The sequence below is a fragment of the Martes martes genome (genome assembly GCF_963455335.1).
Source record: "Martes martes genome assembly, chromosome: 6".
NCBI lineage: Eukaryota > Metazoa > Chordata > Mammalia > Carnivora > Mustelidae > Martes > Martes martes.
In genome coordinates this window covers 68351560-68374930 of record NC_137893.1, presented here as the reverse complement: position 1 = coordinate 68374930, position 23371 = coordinate 68351560, and the positions used below count along the sequence as shown (strand labels likewise).

The window sequence follows — 23371 nt, the reverse complement described above, 5'->3', positions numbered from 1 at the left end:
CTTCTAGAGAATAGGTAGGTTCCACAAGAACTAATGCTTATTAACCCTTCAACTCTCTTTGACACAATCAACCTACTACGGAGAAATAAAAGACCCGTAAAGTCCCTGTCAAGTTATTCATGCCCCTCTGAGTTGTATTGTGTGCTCTGGAAGCCGTCCAGACTCCCTGAGCAGACATGTCTGGACTGAGATTTTCTCCATGCTAAGGACCTGAGATGATCTGACAGGATAAAAAACAAAAGCTGGAGATGAGGGAGGTATGTTCTCTCATCTTAGCACAAATTCTAACACGATTTATTTTTAAAAAGGGAATTATTCTCATTTATACGAAATGCCACCACATGGATATATTTAGTTTTCTTTCTCAGGCCCCTCCCCCACAACTGTCTAAGCATCTTGAGGACAGACACGCAGAGAACAGAGCAGCCATCCAACTGCCACGTCAAGCTTACTTCAAGTTGCCTAATAGAAGATTCTCTCTCCTGAATAAGGCGAAGGTCATCCTCTGTGATTTCTTCATCCTGCACCTGCACCTGAGGTTGAGCTTGGCTAACAGACAGAACAGAACATGGGGGGAAAAACAAGGAATGGTATTAAACTAATGGGACTTCTTTCCTTATTCAAGAAACATGAAATAGAATATCTTTTCCTCAAAGTATTCATGTTCCGTATCATTGATTTTTTTTTTTTGACTTATTATTTAATTATGGGAAGCTGTATTTGGCAACTGGGTACTCCTTTTTGGTTGACTGAAACAACATAGGAGGAAATAATCTCCATCAAATAATAATTAGGTCAGTCATATTTACTTGGGTAATTATTTACAAAGTATTACTGCTATATTGGAATATTTTATGTATTTATAGACTTTATAAATATTTTGAAAAAAATTAAAATTTATAGCTTTCCATTTAAAAACAACCAGGATAGTCATGATATAATAAGCTGAAAGCTTTCATTTTATTCCAGGGACCACAATGTATAAAATACATTTGAAAAATTATCTTTTGCTCTGTATGTTTTGTATTTCTTACCTTTCCCAGGATACAAGATTCCTTTCCTTGGAGCTGTCCTCAGGAAAACCACCCTGGAAAATTTAGTAATAGAATGGATTGAGGAGGGGCAAAAAAAAAACCCCAAAACACCAACACTCACATTTTCTCTGTAATAATCTAAACTGATTTATGTATGCATGTGCATGTGTGTATGTGTGTATGTGTAGAGAAAGAAAAATGTTTTTGTTCTCATTTTCCAGGTCAAGTGCTTCAAGTAATAATAAAATTGTATCCTAAGCTGACAAGGAAGGAATTCATTAAATATTCTCAAGGGCCAAATAATAAATATTATTTGATTAAAATGTACTATAGTCCTGGAGCCTCTGCATTAAGGAACAAGGAAACAACCTGCAATAGTTTCAAAGGGAATTTAAAATTAGATTAACTCAAAATTCCACTCTAAGTTATCCTTTGGTTTATTTTCCCCAGGGTTATATTCATTTTCAGTATTCACACAATATATTGACTCTGTTCATTTCCGTCATTTTCATATAACCCAGGAGTAAAGTGTTCCCTACGTGAGCCCCTACAGAAAGTGACAGCCTCTAATACAAATCAGTGTGGGAATATCACTCTGGGTCTGACCCCATTCTTCTCTGACAAAATGCTTCCAAATTATTGTATAATAATCTGCAATCTTTGGTTCCACAGCATAACTATCACCCTTCTTAAAACTGAGCCGAAAAACCTGAAAGTAAATATTCAAATACTGATTTCCAAGATAGTCACACATCCTCCCGACTTAGAAAATGCTAATGTAGTCTTTCAAGGGAACACCATAGTCACTTTCAAATGCCTTGTTAAATACTTACGGACACTCTGGAGCTGGCTCTTACTCGAGCAACAAACTCTTTCTCTTTCTCTGCGGCTTGCCTCTGGACCTTCTGAAAGTTTGTCAGTGATGTTGTGAATTCAGCCACTAAGCGATCCTTCTGTATTTTCCTTTGACGCTAGAGGAAAGGGGGAGAAACATACTAGAATCAAGCCGTAAAGTTTTACAGAATTTGCAAAAGTTGTTTCACCACTAGTTGGCTCCTCATTTTATCCTGAAATTCTCACTCACTCTCCAATTATGGGGCCCTACTGATTAAATCTCAGTTTAACACTCTGACAACATGTTCAAATGCTATGTGTATTTGCTATCTTGAGGCAAAAGGTCCATAATGTTGGATCTCTCGCCTCAAATTTTTATCCTAAAAACTGGGCCATGACTGACATTATTTTGAAGTAGTTCTTTTTGTTTTCTTTTTAGGAAAATAAAACCTTGTGCTCTTACCTAAGGAGTAACTTCCGCTAAATAATAAGCAAGGAAATAAATGTGCACCCCTAGGAAACCTCACATCTTGAATGAGTGTGCATGTCACATGGAGTCAGCCCTGGAAGGCCAGGAAACAATTACTCAGGAAGTATTTTCTGAGCACTTGCTTAATTATGGGTCAGGGCAACTGCATGGAAATAATTTTTGCTTTATTGAACCACAGGATACTACATGGGCAATTAAATATAGTTTTGTGTTCTGCAAACTAATCTCAAATATAGTTTTCCCCCCTTAATTTCCTTTCTAGAATAACAGTTCAAAGACCCTACAATGTATGCGATTTCTTTCACATTCACTACATCAACAATGTGTCTTAAGGCTTGATACCTGTTCACTGGGGGTGGTGGGCAGAGAGCCAAACTCTTTAATGTACTTATCCGTTTCCTTGGCAAGTTGGTTAGTATACTGCTGCTTCTGTTGCCTAAAGTGAGAAAACACACGTTATAGGGAAAGAACAAAGATTTTTTTAAGTTACAACTCTGGCAGCTGACGAATAGTTTGCTAAAAACCACTATTTTATAGACTGGTTCTGAATTTTTTCTATGAAAACAAAAATTTCAGGGCACCTGATCGGCTCAGTGTAGAACACGTGACTCTTAATCTCAGGGTTGTGAGTTCAAGCCCTACACTGGGGATGGAGCCTACTTAAAAAAAAAAAAAAAAAAAATTCCAGATTCTATTTCTTGATAAATATTGAGCAAATATTACATGGAAAATTCTTTACTCACAAGGAGCAACCAAGCTTTGAGAAATAAATCTCAGCAGCCATTTAGAAAGGAAGATGACTTGAGTGAAAGCCAAACTGTGGGATGTCTGATGTTTTAATTATGGGGGTGGGATGGTGGGAGCCTTCTGTCGGCATCCCACAACTGAGAGGTCAGTTGAATAAACGAAGAGAATTTGTCGCCTGAGACCATCCAGTTCCCAGGGCTTATCAGTCTTATCTCGATCTGGACATTTACATCCTTATAGACACTTTTAAAAAAGAGGCGAAGAGGTAATAAATAATAATATGCATTTACTACTTTTTAAGTTTGCTGTGGAAAAAATAATAGCATTTCTCTGTAAAGAGAAAGAACACAATAAAAGCAGTAAATTGTATCAGCATCTGTATCTGTCTTGCTAGCTAGCTTATAAAGTAAAAAGTCAGATTTTTTTTAAAGATTTATTTATTTGTCAGAGAGAGAGAGAGGGAGCATGCATACAAGCAGGGAGAGTGGCAGGCAGAGGGAGAAGCAGGCTCCTCGCCAAGCAAGGAGCCTGATGTGGAACTCAATCTCAGGACCCTGGGATCAGGACCAGAGCCAAAAGCAGATGCCTAACCAACTCAGCCACCCAGGCGTCCCAAAATGTCAGATTTTTAACTGAAGAACTTTACTCTAAAAAAAAAAGCTTATATTAATGTGGTGCTTTAAAAATTACAATATCAGTGGGGCGCCTGAGTGGCTCAGTGGGTTAAGCCTCTGCCTTCGGCTCAGGTCATGATCTCAGGGTCCTGGGATCGAGCCCCACATCGGGCTCTCCGCTCCATGGAGAGCCTGCTTTCTCCTGTCTCTCTGCCTGCCTCTCTGCCTACTTGTGATCTCTGTCTGTCAAATAAATAAATAAAATCTTTAAAAAAAAAAAAATTACAATATCAGTACTTCTCAAATATATTATCTCTTATTTTAAACACTTATTAGTCACACTTGGGATCCTTTAAAATAATGAGATATTGTGTAAAAGTATTTTAAAGTATAAATACCTGTATTTGACTGATAAGGAAGAATTACAACCTACTTTTTTTTTTTTTTCAGCGTAACAGTATTCATTGTTTTTGCACCACACCCAGTGCTCCATGCAATACGTGCCCTCCATAATACCCACCACCTGGTTCCCCCAACCTCCCACGCCCCGCCCCTTCAAAACCCTCAGGTTGTTTTTCAGAGTCCATAGTCTCTCATGGTTCACCTCCCCTTCCAATTTCCCTCAACTCCCTTCTCCTCTCCATCTCCCCATGTCCTCCGTGTTATTCCTTATGCTCCACAAGTAAGTGAAACCATATGATAATTGACTCTCTCTGCTTGACTTATTTCACTCAGCATAATCTCTTCCAGTCCCGTCCATGTTGCTACAAAAGTTGGGTATTCATCCTTTCTGATGGAGGCATAATACTCCATAGTGTATATGGACCACATCTTCCTTATCCATTCATCCGTTGAAGGGCATCTTGGTTCTTTCCATAGTTTGGCGACCTTGGCCATTGTTCCTACAAACATTGGGGTACAGATGGCCCTTCTTTTCACTACATCTGTATCTTTGGGGTAAATACCCAGTAGTGCAATTGCAGGGTCATAGGGAAGCTCTATTTTTAATTTCTTGAGGAATCTCCACACTGTTCTACAAAGTGGCTGTACCAGTTTGCATTCCCACCAACAGTGTAAGAGGGTTCCCCTTTCTCCACATCCTCTCCAACACACGTTGTTTCCTGTCTTGCTAATTTTGGCCATTCTAACTGGTGTAAGGTGGTATCTCAATGTGGTTTTAATTTGAATCTCCCTGATGGCTAGTGATGATGAACATTTTTTCATGTGTCTGGTAGCCATTTGTATGTCTTCATTGGAGAAGTGTCTGTTCATGTCTTCTGCCCATTTTTTGATATGATTATCTGTTCTGCGTGTGTTGAGTTTGAGGAGTTCTTTATAGATCCTGGATACAACCCACTTTCATCTATTTTCTGCCCACCCTACCTTTAATATGCCTTTTAAAATCTTTAGAAAATGTAAGATAGCTAAATTTCTGAAAAGAAGTCTTACTGATATCTACCTACTCACAATCTCCACTATCAACCTCAGCAAACTATTTTATCTATTAAGAATTATGTGTTTCTATTCCACTTTAGTTAGTTTTTTTTTTTTTAAGATTTATTTGAGAGAGAGAAAGTGTGCACAAGGTGGGGGGTGGGGGGAGGAACAAAAGAGGGGAAAGGAAGCTGACTCCATACTGAGTGGGCAGCCTGACATGGGGCTTGATCTTACCACCCTGAGATCATGAACTGCACCGAAATCAAGAGCAAGATGCTTAACTGACTGAGCCACCCAGGTGCCCCTCTATTCCATTTTTGTTTAACAAATGCTGATTTATTATTTAGACTTGTGGCATTTTTACCACCCCAATATCTCTCACTGCAGTAAAAGTATAAATTAGACATAACTATAAATTCTTCAAAATGTACTTCATAAAAAACATGAATTCCCATCACCTATCTTTTAATTCCTTTCTCTTTGTAATTTTTTCCTTATATAGCTAACATTGTTTGGAATATCACTTACTACATATATATTACTTGAAATATGGCTGTAATGGCACTGAATTATGATTTAAGATTCAGGTTCACAATGATGTTAGGTAAATCATCACACCCCTATGAGAAATACTTTCCTTTTGAACAAAATGAAAAAAATTTTTTTTTCTTATGATTTTTAGTTGCTTATTTGAGAGAGAGTGCAAGAGAGATCACACAGGGAGAAGCAGAGGGAAAAGCAGATTACCGCTAAGCAGGGAGCCTAATACAGGGCTCCATCCCAGGACCCTGAGATCATAACCTGAGCCGAAGACAGATGCTTGAAGACTGAGCTAGCCCAGCACCCCGAAAATAATTGTTTTGATCTATGTCTTTTACTCTAGATGAGAAAGATTCAGATGAGAAAATGTTTAAAAACACTGTAAAATCCGTAACACCACAAAGTATGTCTGCTGTTCTTCTAACAGCATATTATTTTCCTGAAACATGTACTGCATATATAACTTCACTAGAACCTTTCTTTTTTCTTAAACAAAGGCTAATCCTTTCTGAAATTCAAGGATTTAGGTATAAGTTTTTTACGGATAGCCATTCATATTGAAAATGTCCTAGATCTAAACCAAATAAAAATCTAGTCACTGAAGCAACTGTTAGCTATGGGAAAAAAAATCACATAAATAGAGAGGCTTAGAATATCATTTTTCAAAAGTCATCAAAACAACCTATTCAATAAGTATAAAAAAGGCAACTAACAAAGTTCTGCTTTGCTAGAGTGAGCCAGCTCTTTAAAATAAAGAAAAATAATCTGCCTACCCAGAACAGGGAAAAACCTACATAAAAGGTTGGTACAAATAAAGGAGCTGAAAAATCTTATTAACTTTCCATTGTTTCTCCAGTAAACATAACACTATAGACCATCAAAGCAACATAACAGTGATTTTTTTTTCTTTTTTCTTTTTTTTAATTATTAAACACTTACAGCTGTTGCCTCAGTTCAGGTGAATCTTGAGGTGTTCCAAGTTGATTCAGACTCCTCTGTATTTCCACAGCTATTATGATGAAAAGATAAATATGTAATTGTTATAAATGTTAGGGCAACAGAAATTAAGTTAGAAATTAATACAGACAATTGGACAATTAGAAAAAGAAAAAAAGAACAAAGAGATGAATATAGAAAATGTTAATTGAGAAAAAAATGAAGATTAAGTGGTTTATTTAAATCCCAGTTACAATGATGAATTAATTTTCAAGAGGAAATTGTGTGGGGTTGTAAACACGTGAAACTGCATTTATGATCCAAAAATGTTATTTTCCTCCCTAGCTCCTAGAGCATTTACAATGGCACATGAACCTTCACTTAACTACTGGCCTAAAAACTGTGAGGAAAATAATTGTAACAGTTACATAAGTCAGTGGATTACAAAGTGAATGAAAGATTGTTAATAAACAAGGGAGGAATAATAAAGATGAAACAATTATTTGTAATTTTCCATGTAATCATGGATCCAAGCAAGTGTCATCAGAGGATGCTGAAACCATAGAACATTCACTCAATCTGGAATTATCGCCACATGGATGATATTAATAAAAGAATAACTTCACCTTGGATAAATTTGTTGCTTAAAACAAATGATCAGGGCACCGGGGTGGCTCAGTCGGTTAAGTGTCAGACTCTTGATTTCAGCCCAGGTCATGACCTCAGGGTCATAAGATGGAGATCAGACTTGGGCTCCCTGCTTAGCGTAGAGTCTGTTCTCTTCCTCTGCCCCTCCCCATGTGTGCACATGTGTTTGCTCACTCTCTCTAAAATAAATAAATAAAATAAAATAAATCTTTAAAAAAAGCCACAAATGATCAAATAGTTTTTGTTTCTAACTCTAAAGAGAGAGGGAGAGAGGGAGTGTGTTTGTGAATGTGCGTGGGGGGAGAAGGAAAGAGAGAATTTTAAGCAGGTTCCATGCCCAGCATAGAGACTGACTCAGGGCTTGATCTCACAACCCTGAGATCATGACCTGAGCTCAAGTCAAGAGTCCTGCAGCACCCAGGAGCCCCAGAACAAATAATCAAATTGAGCGACACCAAGGAGACAAACTGGCATGATGAGCTTCCCGAGATGATGCAATGAGAAAGTCACAATACGATCTACATATTTTTTTTTTTACCAAAATTTTTAACCAAATGTTTAATCTAATCACGAGGGGACAAAAAACAGACCAATCTAGGTTGCAGGATAATGCACAAAACAACTGGTCTGGGCTTTTAAAAACATCAATGCCATGAAAGAGGGAAAAAAAAGACAAGGCAGGGAAGCTTTCCAAATTAAAGAACTAAACCATCCAAATTACTAAAATACCCAAAAGCAATATAGGGTTTTGGATTGGATTCTAAATCAGAAGGAAAAAAACGCTAAATAACAAATGTGGGGCTACTGAAGATGCTTGAATTTGATTTTGAAATTTGAGTTTGGAGAGAGATACAAAACAAAAATGGAAAATGTCAACACCTGGTGAGCCAGGTGAAGGTCATACAAAAAGTTCACTGCACTACACTCTTCTGTAGGTTCTAAATATTTAAAATTAAAAGTCAAGAGTTAAAATTCAGGCTAAGCTCACAATCCAAACTCTATAAACACTGCAATTTTTATAAAAAGGTTATTCCTCACATATGGGGAGGTCCTGTAGCTATATGCATGTGTGCAGACAAATAAACTGTCAAGTAGAAGCTGAAAATCCACCTCCAAAGTAAAGAATATGCACATTTCCAAGAACTAGAGAAAACTGATCTGACTCACCAATCTTTTTATTTTAAATGAGTGGTTTATTTCTACAGCTTAAATGTTTTTAAATAGTCATTACTTATTTATGGGATCAAGGGAATGACTGTATCTCAAATGCAGGATAACTTTATTCACTGAAGATGACGTAATGACACTGCTTTCAGGTCGAAGCTGAAAAATAAAAATACTGGAAAGGAATCACATAGCATATAGCAACTGTTAAACACCATTCGGCTAGTTTCAAAAGAATTTCTTTTTGCCTTTTTGTGGGGAGGTAGTAGATTTTTCTTTTGCAGGGCAGAGCAATGTTGTTTGCTGTGTTTAACTTATGGGCTGTTTGCTAGGAGTTACGTATTTTCTTCTGAATTTCAACAGGCTTTTCTGGACTGCCTTGTAGGAGTTTAAAGCTTTTATTTTCAAAAGTAAGTATGTTGATAAGACAAACTGTAGTGTGAGCATTTATCTCATCTCTAGAGGGTTCTTGTCATTGAAAAAAGTTGTATTAAGTTGAGAAAAAACAGCTTAATTCAATAAATGACATCAGGAAAATGACTAACCACTTAGGATTAAAACAGAAAACTACTGTACCTCATACAACAAAATAAATCAGCAATTATTTAGTTAAATATTAAAAGCTGAAACTATTAAACTGCTACATGAAACAATAAACACAGATTTATCATTATGATCTTTTTATGATCTTGAAGTGAGGGATAAAATATTATCTAAGCATGATATAAAACTAAAAGCCATGGAAGAAAATACATTAAACCTGGCAACACAAATAATTTTTTAATGCTACATGCAAATGTGTATCTGTATTACAGATACATATATATATAAATAGTGTGTGTGTGTGTGTGTGTGTGAGAAAACATCTGCAGCATATGATGAGCATAAGGGCTTAATATCCCTAAATATAGGAAAAAGAAAACTCCTACAAATCAATAACGGAAAAATAGTCCAGTGCAAAAAGGATAAAAGATGTCATCATGAAATTTATAACAAGCAAATAAACATATGAGAAATTCAACTTCACTGATAACTTTCCACATAACAGAATGGTACAACTTAAGAGAAATAAGCAAGTAAAGATACAATTACCATCAAAAGCCTTAAAAACAAAAGGTAGAGACATACCTAAGAAGAAGCAATATCCATAACATATGAAGAACTAGAAATAACAGAAAGGTCAGACAAGCCAGTACAAAAATGGGCCAAGAAGAGGGGCTTCAATATTATTCACTGAATAAATGAATAGCAAAAAAAAAAAGATCAACAAGCCTAGTGATCTTAAAAAGCAGAATCAACTCTAACGTATGAATGCTACGTAAAATTGTTCAGGTATTAAAAGGAATTATATAGAACTGCTTTCGACAGGCCCAGTGGGAACCTAAAATCCATCAAATGGTCCTCTCCCCAGCATTTTTAACAGACACACTCAGCAAGTCCAGCTCTCACTCTTACTCCCTGAGTGAAGGCTCTTATGGGGAAGAAGCAATCAGAAGCCCCAGGGGCTCTGCAGTCTCACTAAGTAAACCAAGGGCAGCATCCTACGGAAATGCTCAGAAATGCTACCACAAGCTTAGCTATTTTCATTAACTGGTCCACCTGGAAATGCAAATAGTTGAGAAGGCTTAGCAGAAGCTTAGTCAGATTAACTCCAACTGCAATGATCTCCAAAATGTGATCTGTTTCTAGAACAGACCATCACAATCTCCAGCACCTTGTATATACCTGCCAGTTTGGTAAACACTTCCTGCTCTAACTTAAAAACAGAGAACATGGGAAGGGGTCACATTCAACTGGGTGGAACAGCAGTAAGACTTCACAGTCTATCTCAGGGTTACATACACTCTTTGCATCTGTACTCCAATTTAGTTTTCAAAGATATTGATCATCTCCTCCTAAAGAACACTACAGTAGTCCAATGCACTGTTTCCATTTGCTTTTAAGGACCTGAAAAGCAAGAAGTGACCATATACTCTTAGGTGCCTAGGAAGGATGTTAAGTATGACAGCAGGTAGAAGATAAATTCCATGAAAATATAGGGTCCTGTCTCCTCCTAGTCCATTAATCTGTATGGACTGTTGACATACCTCCGCAAAGTAAATGACAAACTGCTTTCTCTGCAGTCTCAAATACAAATGGGGAACAGTGCTTTATGAGACTTTACGGTGCTCCCATTTTACTGAATGCCCCAAAAGGTTGCCAGCTCCGGCTTTAACTCCTCCAAAGAAAAGGCTATTCTGCTAGCTAGCTCAAGTTGGGGCACAAGTAGCTCTATATTTGGTTTTAATGGCTCAGTTGATCTAATGGCAACTTCAGTGCCCATGTTATAGCAGGATACTCTACAAAACGAGTTCCATGTCCCAACAGGAAAACACAGAGGGGTCCTTTAGAATCCTGAAGCAAGATCATGCTCTCTGCAACCAGTGTTACCATTTTGAGGAACAGTTCTAGTCTTGCTATTGAGGCCTGTATAAAAAGGAAACAGTATCTAGTACACACCTATTATCTAGGTGTGTACTAGATAACCAAGTGCCTTAAGTTGCCTACTAGATGGATTAGGTGTTGTATTATCCTGTTGGTGTATCTCTCTCTGTATTTTGTTCTGTACACGTCAGCCTGTCCCTTGCCCCAACTCCTACAGCACTTGTTTGGTAACAGTAGACTACCTATGGTGTAGGAGTAAAAGCCATATAGAGGCTCACCAACTTCCCCTTACTGAGACTATCGAGATTACTGGCAGTGCCACATACCAATTTGTAGCAAAAGCAACCAAAAGCTAACATGGGATATGGTGCCATTCTTGGGAGCATTAGCCAGCCACCAAGTGACAAGATAATTATGCTTCTTCAGTCTTGAATGAGGCAGAATTTTATGTTCACTGAAACGGTGATTATGACGGATTGTGTTGTGCTTCCTCTACTCCCTTCCCCCATGCTTCCACCAGCTTCCTAATCCATGCATTAGTCACAACCATGGTACTTTACACATCAGAGTTCTGATTAAGATACCCACTTTACAGAGAAAAAAAAAAAGGACAGATCTTCCAAAGACAATGGAGTTTCCCGGTTGGCCAGCAGTCCATCATCTAGGAGGTGCTAGACTTTCTAAAATGTTTACTGGCCCATTTGAGACTCAATTGTGGTGTCACTTGGAGTACCATATCCCAGGAAGGTAAAGCTCTGTCCTACAGGAGGCTCTTTATGCTCTCCAAGAACAACCACTCCAGGGTGCTATTCTACCCCGAGCCAGGAAGAAAACTAGATTTGGGAACTAAGTGGTCAAAGTGGAAAGAAACATTTCACATTTACACTCAATTATCCATTTGCAAATTTCCTTCCATGCCTGGAGGTTAATTTAAAGACAATATTCAAGTGAAGGCTATAAACCATGTTTCTACCAGAGCGGAAAACTGAGATTCCATGTAGCCATATGGGGCCAGAACAGTATAGTATCCATGGAGCTATCTGTTAAAGGGATGTGGGCCTGTGCCCACGCATGCCCAAGTGAGAGAGAGGAGTGGGAACATGTCCCTGGATATTAGCTGGGGAGAACTTGCTAATGCTGCCATCCTTAATCATTAAGCACAAGAGCAGAAGCAACCACCCAGGTTTGAGAGTCCAGGTTACTCCACAGACAAGGTGTAGAATGAAGGCAAAAGGGACATGGAATGGCTACTAAAGGAGAATAAATTATTAATGTGAACCGTGACCGTGTTTCTGGCTGCGGAGGGGCAACTAACCTCCAATGTTTTCTTCCTCGCTCTGCAATGCACCTGTTTAGGTGTGTTAACTGTTTGTCTCCGCCCCGCCAATATCCTCCCATGTTTTACACAGGGTGTGGGGTGGTTACACATACTCTCTGGTCCAATGGCTAAGGAGTACTGTGATTGAATCGTGTTGAAACAGAGGAATGGAATGGAAATCACCCTCAAGACTTGGTGCTGGATGCAGGAACTGGATAGACCTTGGTTTTCCCCTTTTGTGGAAATGGGAGGACTTCTGGTGATTTGAGATAGGAGTACAATGTTAGGCAGGGGATTTTTTTTTTTTTAAAGTTAACATACAAATATATATATATATATATATATATATATATATATATATATATATATATATTCACTGTAGGAAACAAAAGGCATGAAGTATAATGGGTATTTATTTTTGACCACCTAATACCTAGAATTCTTAATTATATCCAGATCATCTTGGTTACAATATCATGACCACTGAGAAGGATCATCACAGATCCAGTCTCAGGAGGAAAAAAACCTGGTTGTTAAAGCAACACAACTGTTCTAAGATGCTCTACATTTTGCTTATCTCCACTAGGAGTAATACAGGTGATGAATAGTAACAGACCTAGTAGCAATCACAAAGAGAAAGGGAGACTCTTTAACAAGCTAGTTATAAACAAAAGCTAGACTTAGTCATTGCTGTTTAGATCGCATAGATGCTGAAATTCCTCACAAGAGAAATGCTTTAGCTGATGACCTTGTCACTTTGAAACAATCCTTTTGATAACACAGTACCTTACAGAATGATACTTACTAGGAATGTTCCCATTATGTTATTGCTTAATCGATGCATTTAACTGAATGCTAGATGCTTTTCATGAATGCTTTCTCATGAAAATGTAAGTAAAATAAGGCCTCCTATATTTACCTAAAAAATAAAAGGAAAGGAAAACACATCACATAAGCCCAAAGAGGAAGCAGGACCATTGAGTGCTACAAAAATGCTTCCCTTAAGGAGCATCATTGGTCTTCTACTGGAGGGCAACCCAGAAAGCCTAAATGAAGGTGGTATTTGGAATAGCTTCAAAGTGTAAGAAACAGGACACTTGAGCTTGGCAATTCAAATCTCTAACACCATATTAGCATATAAATTGAAATAATTAAATTATTTAGCTCCCTGACTTGAAAGTAAACTCCTTATTAGAGGCAAAAACTAGTCTTACTCATTTTTGTATCTCTAGAACCCACTGAGTTGTTGACACTCAATGGATATTTTAAAAGCTGAACCACAAAAGGGCATTTATTAGAAAGATCAAACCTTATGTAAGGTAAGTATTCCTAACATAAAATACATATGTAAGAATAGAGTTAAGAAATGTAAATGTGCTCAACTACTCATTCATTCAGCAAACATTTACAGAGCACCCATTATGTATCTGGCACAGTGGGAGAGGTTTTGTACATCAACACTGATTCAACCGTGTTCCTTTAATTTCTATAGCTCTAAACTTGTGGCTCATTTAAAGGTATCTGACAAGGGGCCTATAAAAATATAAATGTGAAATTGCTGAATCAAGTTTAGAAGAAATATCATATGGCATTCATTCGATCCTATTTTATAAACGGAAAGTTGAGAACCAGACCGAATAACTGACTTATCCAAGAAATCAGTTACTTAGTAGAAAAACTAGGATAAAAAATGTAGATTTCTGAGTTTTCAAATCAATATTTTTCAGTGTACTACAAGGGCTAAAAGTATTTATTTATGTGCTTTTTTAGAGATCTAATTTATTTATTTGAGAGAGAGACAGAGAGAGGACAAGCAGAGGGAGAAGCAGACTCCATGATGAGCTGGGAGCCCAATGTGGCTGGATCCCAGGACCCTGGGATCACAACCTGAGCCAAAGGCAGATGTTTAACCTTCTGAACCTCCCAGGCACCCCAGTAACAGACTTTTTAAAGGATTATTTCATAATCTAAGTATATGTTTGCCAAGGCAAAAAAGAGACAAATAAGTGTATGCTAACTTAGACTAAAGAACTGAGCTGTAAGCTTCATGGCCCACCAGTGGATCACAAGGATCCTTGAGTCTGGCTGAAACTGATCAGGAAAGAAATGCCTGTCCTTTCTTCAGATCTTATGACCCAGCAGAGACATCATTTTACGTGACTGATGTTACCCTTTTACAACAGGGTCAGCAAATTGTGGCACATCTTGTATAGCCTTCCAGCTAAAAATGGTTGTTACATTTTTAAAGAATTAAGGGGGAAACAAAATAAAGCAAAAAACAAAAAAGAATATGTAAGAGACTAGATATGACCACAAAGCCTAAAATATTTACTATCTGGCTCTTTATAGAAAAAGTTGGCCAAACCTTGTCCTAAATTAGGAAAAATTACTAAAACTTTGTATTCACATACTCTGACTCAGTGTTACTCCAAAGTATAAAGTACTCATTATGTTACTAAGCCTATGTGGTACAATATTTAACAATGCTGCAAATTTTTCACCAACCAGGCATGTATACTGAGTTGAATTTCCGCAATTTTCAGAAAGAATACATAATCAGTAAGTACATCACAGGTGCTGGCTTGATAGGTTATTTCAAATGCTGCTCTTTTCACCTTAATTTAGAAACAGAATTACAGTTACCTTTTGTCTATTGGCTGAACATTTTTGTAGAGTAACTGTTGTATTGTTACCCCTCTATTATTTTATTACTCTCCAATTTTTCACTCTTAGTTCTTTTTCTTCTGGAAGATAAAAACAGTAGGATAGTGGTCCGGAGGATCTTTTGCCATACCCAAGTTAACCATATTAAAAAATGCTGAGGAGAGATGAGCTTACAGAGAGGGAGTCACAATACGGTCTCTACGCAGATGACAAGCAGGCTGGTGATGTGAAAAAGCTGATAAGCATTCCTAGTTTCTCCCAAGTCAGGTTCTTTATGGCTTCACTTCATTACCTAGTCTGGGATATTGTAAATTTATAGGATAGTCATATTCAATTCTAATTGGCATATGCTTAACTTTAAAGAAAATACTCATGAAATATGAAAATTAAGGAACAAATTCTTTGCATAACCATAAAGTGTCCTGAAGAAAAATTCACCTACTACATGGAGGTAGGATTAAGTTCAGTGAACAAACACAATGAACAAATTGTTTTTTTTTTTTTAAGATTTTATTTATTCATTTGACAGATAGAGATCGCAAGTAGGTAGAGAGGCAGGTAGAGAGAGGAGGAAGCAGGCTCCCTGCTGAGCAGAGAGCCCGATGTGGGGCTCGATCCCAGGACCCTGGGATCATGATCCAAGCCGAAGGCAGAGGCTTTAACCCACTGAGCCACCCAGGTGCCCCCAAATTGTTTTTATATTACCTGCAATTTTGAACTATTTGCACCATTATATTTCTAGAGAGATGACTTTAAAGAATACATCACATTTTTTCATAACATAAAGAGAACACTATTTCCTACACACCGCAATTGGTGCATTATTACTTTCTCAAAAACCAAGCAGTCCCCTTTCCAGTGCTCACCTTCACTAACAAAGACCCATTCTAGTTCACGTGGGTCTGCTGCCATCTAGTGGATTCCTTAAGGGAAAAATGCTGCATGGCAAACTATTTTTTTGCCTTAAAAATCTTAGGTAGCTTAAGTTGGTACAGGGAGGGGCTATGTGATGTTCCAACCTGTCATAGTTCACTGGGGGTATGAGGAGGATGCGATCTGACCAGGGAGAGTGGCCAGCAGGCGGGGGCACCTGGGCCAGCCCTACCAGGCACACAGAACCTTCCAAGAATTATCCCCAAGAAACAGAACAGAATATGGCTATTTTCTAAACACTAAGCATCTCTGCTGCTCAACCCCCAAAATAACTCAGAATTGTAATAACCAATCACAGAAAACAAAATAATAGTTAGGAAAGCCCCTGGGCAGGTGAATTTGAGACTCGGACTCAGTGTCAGCCACATTATATGGTATAAATGTGCGGACCAACAAAAGCAGCCTTGCAGCCAGACAGCCTGACGACACGGAAACCTGACCTCACTTCTTCCTAGCTGCTGACCCCTGGCAACTCATGTAATCTCTCCAAGCTCTAACTGCCTCAGCAGTCAAATGGAGAGAAAATCACCTCTTTTTCAGTTATGAATTTCAACTGAGAACAATGAATGGAAACACCTTATACTGGAAATTGTAAGAAAGAGTTCAATAAATGGGAGCTAATAGTGTGAAGCAGTTTATGTCTTTCTCCTGAAAGTCAGAAATGAACAATAAGAATTTTTTTTTTTTTTTAAGAGAGAGCGAACATGTGAACAAGCAGAGAGGGGATGCAGACAGAGAGAGAACCTTAAGCAGGCTCCTAGGTCATTGCAGAACCCAATATGGGGCTCCATCTCACGACCATGAGATCAGGACCTGAGCCAAAATCAAGAGGCAGGCACTTAAGTGACTGCGCCCCCCCCCCACCAGAGGCCCCAAAGAGTATTCTTATTAACATATCTTAGCTAACTAAGGTGGACCATGCACTGAAACTTTGTAATCTCTGATACAGTTACAAGAACTGCAGAGATGAAGATAAATATCAGCTGACACAAAACAGTTATATTCTATCATCAGACACCAAGAGTTAGCTGTTGCTAACACTGACAAGTATCTAGCAGTTACTTACAAATGATAGATCTGAAACTGAACTAGAAAACAATGAAACATGAAAAGAAACAAATTCCATTTTAGCCTCCCCTCTTTTCCCATCTATCAATCAACCCCTCCACTCATTTTAAAGAACGATTTGGAGTCTTACAGGGGATGATAGCTATGAAAACATTTTGAAATGGCGGAGAACTCTTTAAGAATAAAAGGTACTGTAACTGGTAGGTTTACCATAATTCGAGGTAGAACCATTAGGTTAGGTTCATTACAGTATACAAGATGCACAGTATAATACATCATTTAAAAAATCAGTGAGTTGAAAAAAAGTATCAATATAAAAAGGTGCTAAGAAAAAAAATCAAGTGAAATTGGGCGATATCATATATCAAGAAAAACCAAGAAAAGTATATTATAATTCTAAAAAAGCACTAGCTGGGAAAACCCCCCCGAGAATCTGAAAGACAGCTACTAAAATAATTACGGGCATTTTTCCAATATGCTCCCTATCTCATGCTCTGTCTTGTGACCTGGGTGGGCAGTTTATCTTCTTTGTGGGTAGAAGAACTGTAGCAAACTGTGGAGAGGAAAAGGGGTAAGAGCAAGATAAAAGATATTCTAAAGGAGAGTCTTGAGCTGAGGTTTCACAAGGGAGTCTGCACCTCCAGAGGCCAAGCCCACTGGCTCGCCAAGCTCTCCTTCCAAAACTAACCAGCACACCTGCACGCGCAGCCTCTTCCACAAAGTGGTCTCAAACACTGAATACATTTCTTTTTAAGTTTCTCACTGGTTTTCTTCCCAGATATTTCAAAGACAGGAAGGCATACAGATGAACAAAGTGGAAATGTAGCATATTTTAAAACTATTGTAGATTCATAAAGAGTTAAATCTGAGGGCACGGTTTGTAAAAATTTCAAGCCATTTGAAAACTGTATGTAAACTGTACTCTGGACTTATAAGATGGCTGGAGTATTACAAACTCTCTTAGCAAAGATATTCAGTGCTAACATTTTATCACATGGATCTAGTTCACCTACTACTCTGAGGGAGTCTAGACTCAGAAGCAGTGAAGGCCTGGAGGCGGATGCAGCCCCTTGAGAAGGTGATTTATTTGAGCAGCAAACCCAGGCAAGGACTCCCCAGTGGCCAAGCCCTGCCCCTCCAGCAATCCAGCCTTCCTGGTCCTCCTGGTCCACCTTTTTGACAAGCTGCCCTCCTGTCACCCACCAAATGGCCCACTCATTCTCTTTCCGCTCCAAGAGCCCCCGAGCGTTGTGAGCTATGTCATGAAGTTCACCTCCAGTCTCTATGACAGCAATTCCCAAACTGTCACCTCACTCCTAATTTCTGATCAGTTCCATCTACCAAGACACTGCTACTCTAACTAATGGATTGAACATAGATTTCTGTTGCCTACAGGGACATGATGTAAGTCTGTTTCTGAATCTTCCCTCCTGAAGTCACAGAGAACAAAGTGGGGGGAGGGGGAGAAAACTCACAGAAGTTTTGTTTTCAGAGAAATGAGGACAACAAAAACGTCTAAAAAACATATACATGTGGCCAAAAGCAACAGAAAAGAGCAGCTCCTGAGTGGGAAGCTGTATGGGTAGGGTAGGGAGTAAGGGGGGCTGCAGAGCGGTAGAAGGGAGGCAGAGCTCCAAGATGTAGGCAGCAAGTGTTCACGTCCGGAAGAGGATGATCATGCCCTAAGTGGGACTAAGAGCAGGGCTGAAAAGGAACTGGACACCCTCCTGGGGAAGGAGGAAGAAGGAGGTGGGGTCACGCTTGGGATGCCTAGGCTGCTGACTTCTGAAAGTACCATCTTTCCCCAAGAACAGGCAGATGCCTTACAGAAAGGTAGCTGTGTGTCTTGAGACCAAGAGAGTGATGCAGGGCTATGAGGACCGGAGGAGGAGGACCTTCCACACAAGACTGGGTTTTGAGAGGCAAAGGGGGAAAGAAGCAGGGCCTCAGGACAAGACAGAGAGAAATGAGCACCTGAGCGGAGTGACTCAGCACTCCTCCCCTCACAGGACTCCCCTGCCAGGAAAACCAAACTCATTCCGTTGAAAAACATAAAAAGAACAGATACAGCAACCACAAAAAAGACCATAACAATTGTGGAAAAGAATGGCAAAACTCCTTCGAGAAAATACAGCAGGAAAAAATGTGGCCACAAAGTGGACAGGGTGAAAATTATAGCCCAAAATAGCAGCACAGTTTTGTTTTTTGTTTTTTGTTTTTAAAACCCAATGAGACAATTGGAATTTTAAAGCTAGGGCACAAAAGAACTCATAGACGGGATGGCTAGATAGTAGGCCCTGGGGAAGTAGAAACTTGAACTCAGGAAAGAAAGAGAAAGGCAAATTCAGAAGGGAAGACTAGTGACGAGGAGTACAAGAAAGAATGGACACACACAAAACCTCGAGGACCCTGTCACCACTACCCATTACAGCTGAGGTCACTTTGTGTTCCCCGGCCACGCCCCCTCAACTGCTAATGGTTTTAGCTCCTGCCTCCTGGTCACTCTTGACTCCTGCTTCAAATCTCTGTGATTTCAACATACATGTTGATGATCCTTCCACCAGGCGGGCCTCAGTTCTTTGCATGCTCCGCCCCAAAGATCTGGTCCTCCATCCACCTTAGTCACACTCTTCAAGATCCTATGAAATGCTCGCTCAGTGCCAGTAACTAACTTTTCCATCACCTTCCTCTCATGCACACTATTTATAACCCACCACCTCTGGTATGTCATGCTCACTCCCACTAGGCCCTTGGTTCCAACAACAGGCCTCTGACCTATCAGAACCTTCCACCCTTTGGTCGTGTCATTCTGCCACTGTCACTCACATAGCCTCCCTGTCCTCTATGTCTTCAACCATCTCCTCACCCAACCCAAACTCTATGGTCAATCATCATATTCACTCTCTAGCACATGTCCTCCTGCAGCCCCTCCCTCCATTTATCTTAACCACTTGACAAACCTGGAACTCTGCTTGAGCCCAACACTGCGCCTCCTCTATTAGATCAATGTGCTGCACAGCATTTAATCTAACCTATGTGTTTAAAAGTTGGGGAACTCACAACTTATGCTGACTCCACAAATGCTTCCCTCTGGGTTCTACACAGATCAAATAAAGTGTGATGCTGACTGCGTGATAAAATTCTCAGATCTGTTTCCACACTCCATTTATTTAAATGCTCAAAACCTTCATTCTACCTGGAATGAAAAGTCCAACTCCTTACAGTGGCCCACAAGGCCTCACCAACCCAACCACAGCTCCTTCTCTCCCTTCTCTGTGCACACTGGCCTCCTCATCATTCCCCTAGTCCTGCTCCCACCGCAGGACCCTTGTACTTGTTATTCCCCACTAGAACATTCTTTCCCCAGAAGATCTAGCTAAGATAATTAATGAAGGTGGCCAAACTAAACAATGGATTTTCCATGGAGATGAAACAGTCTTATCTTGGAAGAAGATGTGATCTAGGACTTTCATAGCTTGAGAGAAGTCCATGCCTGGCTCCAAAGCTCCAAGGGACAGGCTGGCTCTCTTGTTATAGGCCAAGGCAGCTAATGACTTTTAGTTGAAGCGAGTGCTCATTTCCCATTCCAAAAATCCCAGGGCCTTTAAGAATTATGCTAAATCTACTCTTCCTGTGCTCCAAAGATGAAAAATGAAGCCTGCATTATAGCACATCTGTTTACAACATGGTTTACTGAGTCTCTTAAGCCCACTGTTGAGACCTACTCTTCAGAAAAAAGATTCCTTTCAAAATATTACTGCTTATTGGGGGGTGCTAAGGTGGCTCAGTCCACTAAGCCTCTGACACTTGATTTCACCTCAAGTCATGATCTCAGGGTCATGAGATCAAGCCCCATGTTAGTTGGAGTCTGTATGTCCATCTCCCTCTGCTCCTCCCCTCTCCCCAACCATGCACTCTCTCTCTCTCTCTCAAATCAATATAATCTTCAAAAAATATTATTGCTCACTGACAATGCATCTGGTCACCCAAGGACTCTGATGGAGATGTTCAACAAGATTAACTCTGTTTTCATGCTTGCTAACACAATATCCATTCTGCAGTCAATGGGAGTCATTTCAACTTTCAACTTTCAAGTCTTATTTAAGAAACACACTTCATAAGGCTATAGCTGTCCCCAACAGTGATTCCTCTCATGGGTCTGGGAAAAGTAAATTTAAAATTTCTGGAAAAGAGTTACCATTCTAGATGCCATTAAGAGCATTCATGATTCATAAGAGGGCAAAACGTCAACATGCACAGTGGCTGGGAAGAAGTCAATTCCAACCCTTATGGATGACTCTGAGAGGCTCAAGACTCCAGCAGAGGAGGAAACTGCAGATGTGGCAGACAGACCAAGAGAACTAGAATTAAAAGTGGAGCCTGAAGATGTGACTGAATTGTTGCAATTCCATCAGACATTAGTGGCTGAGGAGCTGCTTCCCGAAGAAGCTAGTTTCTTGAGATGGAATCTACTCCTGATAAAGCTGTTGTAAAGACTGTTGAAATGACAACAGAGGACTGACAACATCACATCAACTTAGCTGGGCAGGGTTTGAGAGGATTGACTCCAATTTTTAAAGAAGTTCTGCTGTGGGTAAATGCTATGAAACAGCACCCCATGCTATAGAGAAATTGTTCACAAAGGGAAGAGGCAACTGATGCAGTAAACTTCACTGCTGTCTAATTTTAAGAAATTGCCACAGCCTCTTGCACCTTCAGCAACCACCACACTGCTCAGTCATCAGGCATCAACATCGAGGCAACACCCTCCAGGAGCCTAAAGATTATGACTCCCTAAAAGCTCACATGATGGTCCTCATGGTTTAGCAATAAAGCATTTTTTAGTCAAAGCATGTCCATTGTTTCTTTAAACACAAAGCTACTATACATGTAGCAGGCTACAGTATAATATAAATATAACTATATGCACTGGGAAACTGAAAATTTAACTTACTTTATTGGTCTGCAACCAAACCGACAATATCTCCAAGGTATGCCCGCAGTTAAAAGATAATAACTTTAGTTCAAAGATACTAACTTTACACATCTTCTAGAGACTTCTGAATCAGGAAGAGTATACTGGCAATACTGTATAACTCAAATCACTGGATGTATTTCCGCCACCCTGCCCAGTTCTCCTCCCAAGCCCCAACAGCAAGATAGTGCTCTGGGTATTCACAAATAAGCAGGCTTCAGCTGGATTTTTAGCCAACAGTTTCACAGTGCTCACTAAGAAAATAACAGTCCTCATGCTAGGAAGAAATCTTGTTCATGACTGTGGGCATGCCCTTTAAATGGGGTAACGGCTAAGCTATCCCAGAGAAATAGCTGGCCATACTCAGTATCAGTGACGTGCTACCCCAACAAAGGTTTCTTCAAATAATGACCAAGATAATGACACTGCAATAAGAAAAGACTGGGCAAAATAAATGCACCAAAACCTACAGAACACTATTTTGTAAGACTTTTAGGTTCATCCAAATAAATTAACAGGCAAATCAATTAATACCTGCTTTAAAAAAAAATCCAGTTTGGAATGAGTATAAAAGGCAATTACTCTTTAATGGAAAATATTGCTCAGTAACTGATGAAAAACAACATAAAAGAGTCAAAGAGAGGAGGACAAGAATTGTCATAACTATTACAGGAAACCCAAACTAAATAACCTAGTCTAACATCTGCTGCCTGACTCTCACATCAACACTGAACCAACTAAAATGTACAGATAGGCAGCACCCTGGGGCCATTGAGAGGTCATTACACAACCAACCAAACCAAAATGAAGTTTTATTAAAACTTCATTTTAATAAAAGAGAAGCTACTCTGTGATATTTAAGTACTAAGCATACTGAATATATTTATAGTAAAAAAATACAATAGTAATTAAAATGTTTTTACATAACATGGGTGGGGAAACATACATGAGGATTTTATCATATAATCAGCATCATACCTTACCAAAAAAGAGAAGTTGATGATACTGCTTCCCTTTTGTTTAGTCATGTGTTGAGAGGCAAAAACAAGGGACCCCTTCACCAGACTCCAATGAAAAGAACTGTATTCATTCTCAAAAGCTACAAAAGGACTCACACATTTATATAGATTTTATATTTCATCTCAAAGTCCTAGGAACCTTATGAGGACAAAAGGCAAGCATGGATCCTTTTTAATAAATAAGGAAAGGACGCATACAGAATGAGAGCTAATCACAACACAAAGAAACCAGTAATATTTTTGCAACTCTAAACAAGTCTGTGTTGAAATAATCTACAGGAGATAAATGATAAAAAAAAATGAAACAGTGAAGATTCAACATAAACATTTTCCATTCACCTTCTCTTCACCTTTACAACATGGGTTTAAGTTGACACATTTTATGCCCCCCACCCCCCGAAGGTTCTGCTTTCCTGAACCCTCTGGAATGAACACACATGCACATAGGACATGTTATGCATATTTTAGCAGAAAACTTCTACACTCATAAATGTAGCTGAGTAGTATTTTTTGTTACCGATAGATC

General features: G+C 39.1%; 1 protein-coding gene across 2 annotated transcripts in view; it reads right to left on the bottom strand.

The window, feature by feature from the left end:
• STX7 (syntaxin 7) overlaps window positions 1-23371 on the bottom strand; it is a 44992-nt gene that overhangs the window by 7928 nt on the left and 13693 nt on the right. Inside the window, exons 3-7 of one of the 2 annotated variants that reach the window (XM_080807271.1) lie at window positions 6636-6705; window positions 2701-2794; window positions 1868-2005; window positions 1035-1087; window positions 453-549 (exon numbers count right to left, since the gene is read on the bottom strand). In XM_080807271.1, the coding sequence (XP_080663397.1) occupies window positions 453-549; window positions 1035-1087; window positions 1868-2005; window positions 2701-2794; window positions 6636-6705 (452 nt within the window). The remainder of the gene's footprint in view (window positions 1-452; window positions 550-1034; window positions 1088-1867; window positions 2006-2700; window positions 2795-6635; window positions 6706-23371) is intronic. The other variant, XM_080807272.1, reaches the window with a different exon arrangement.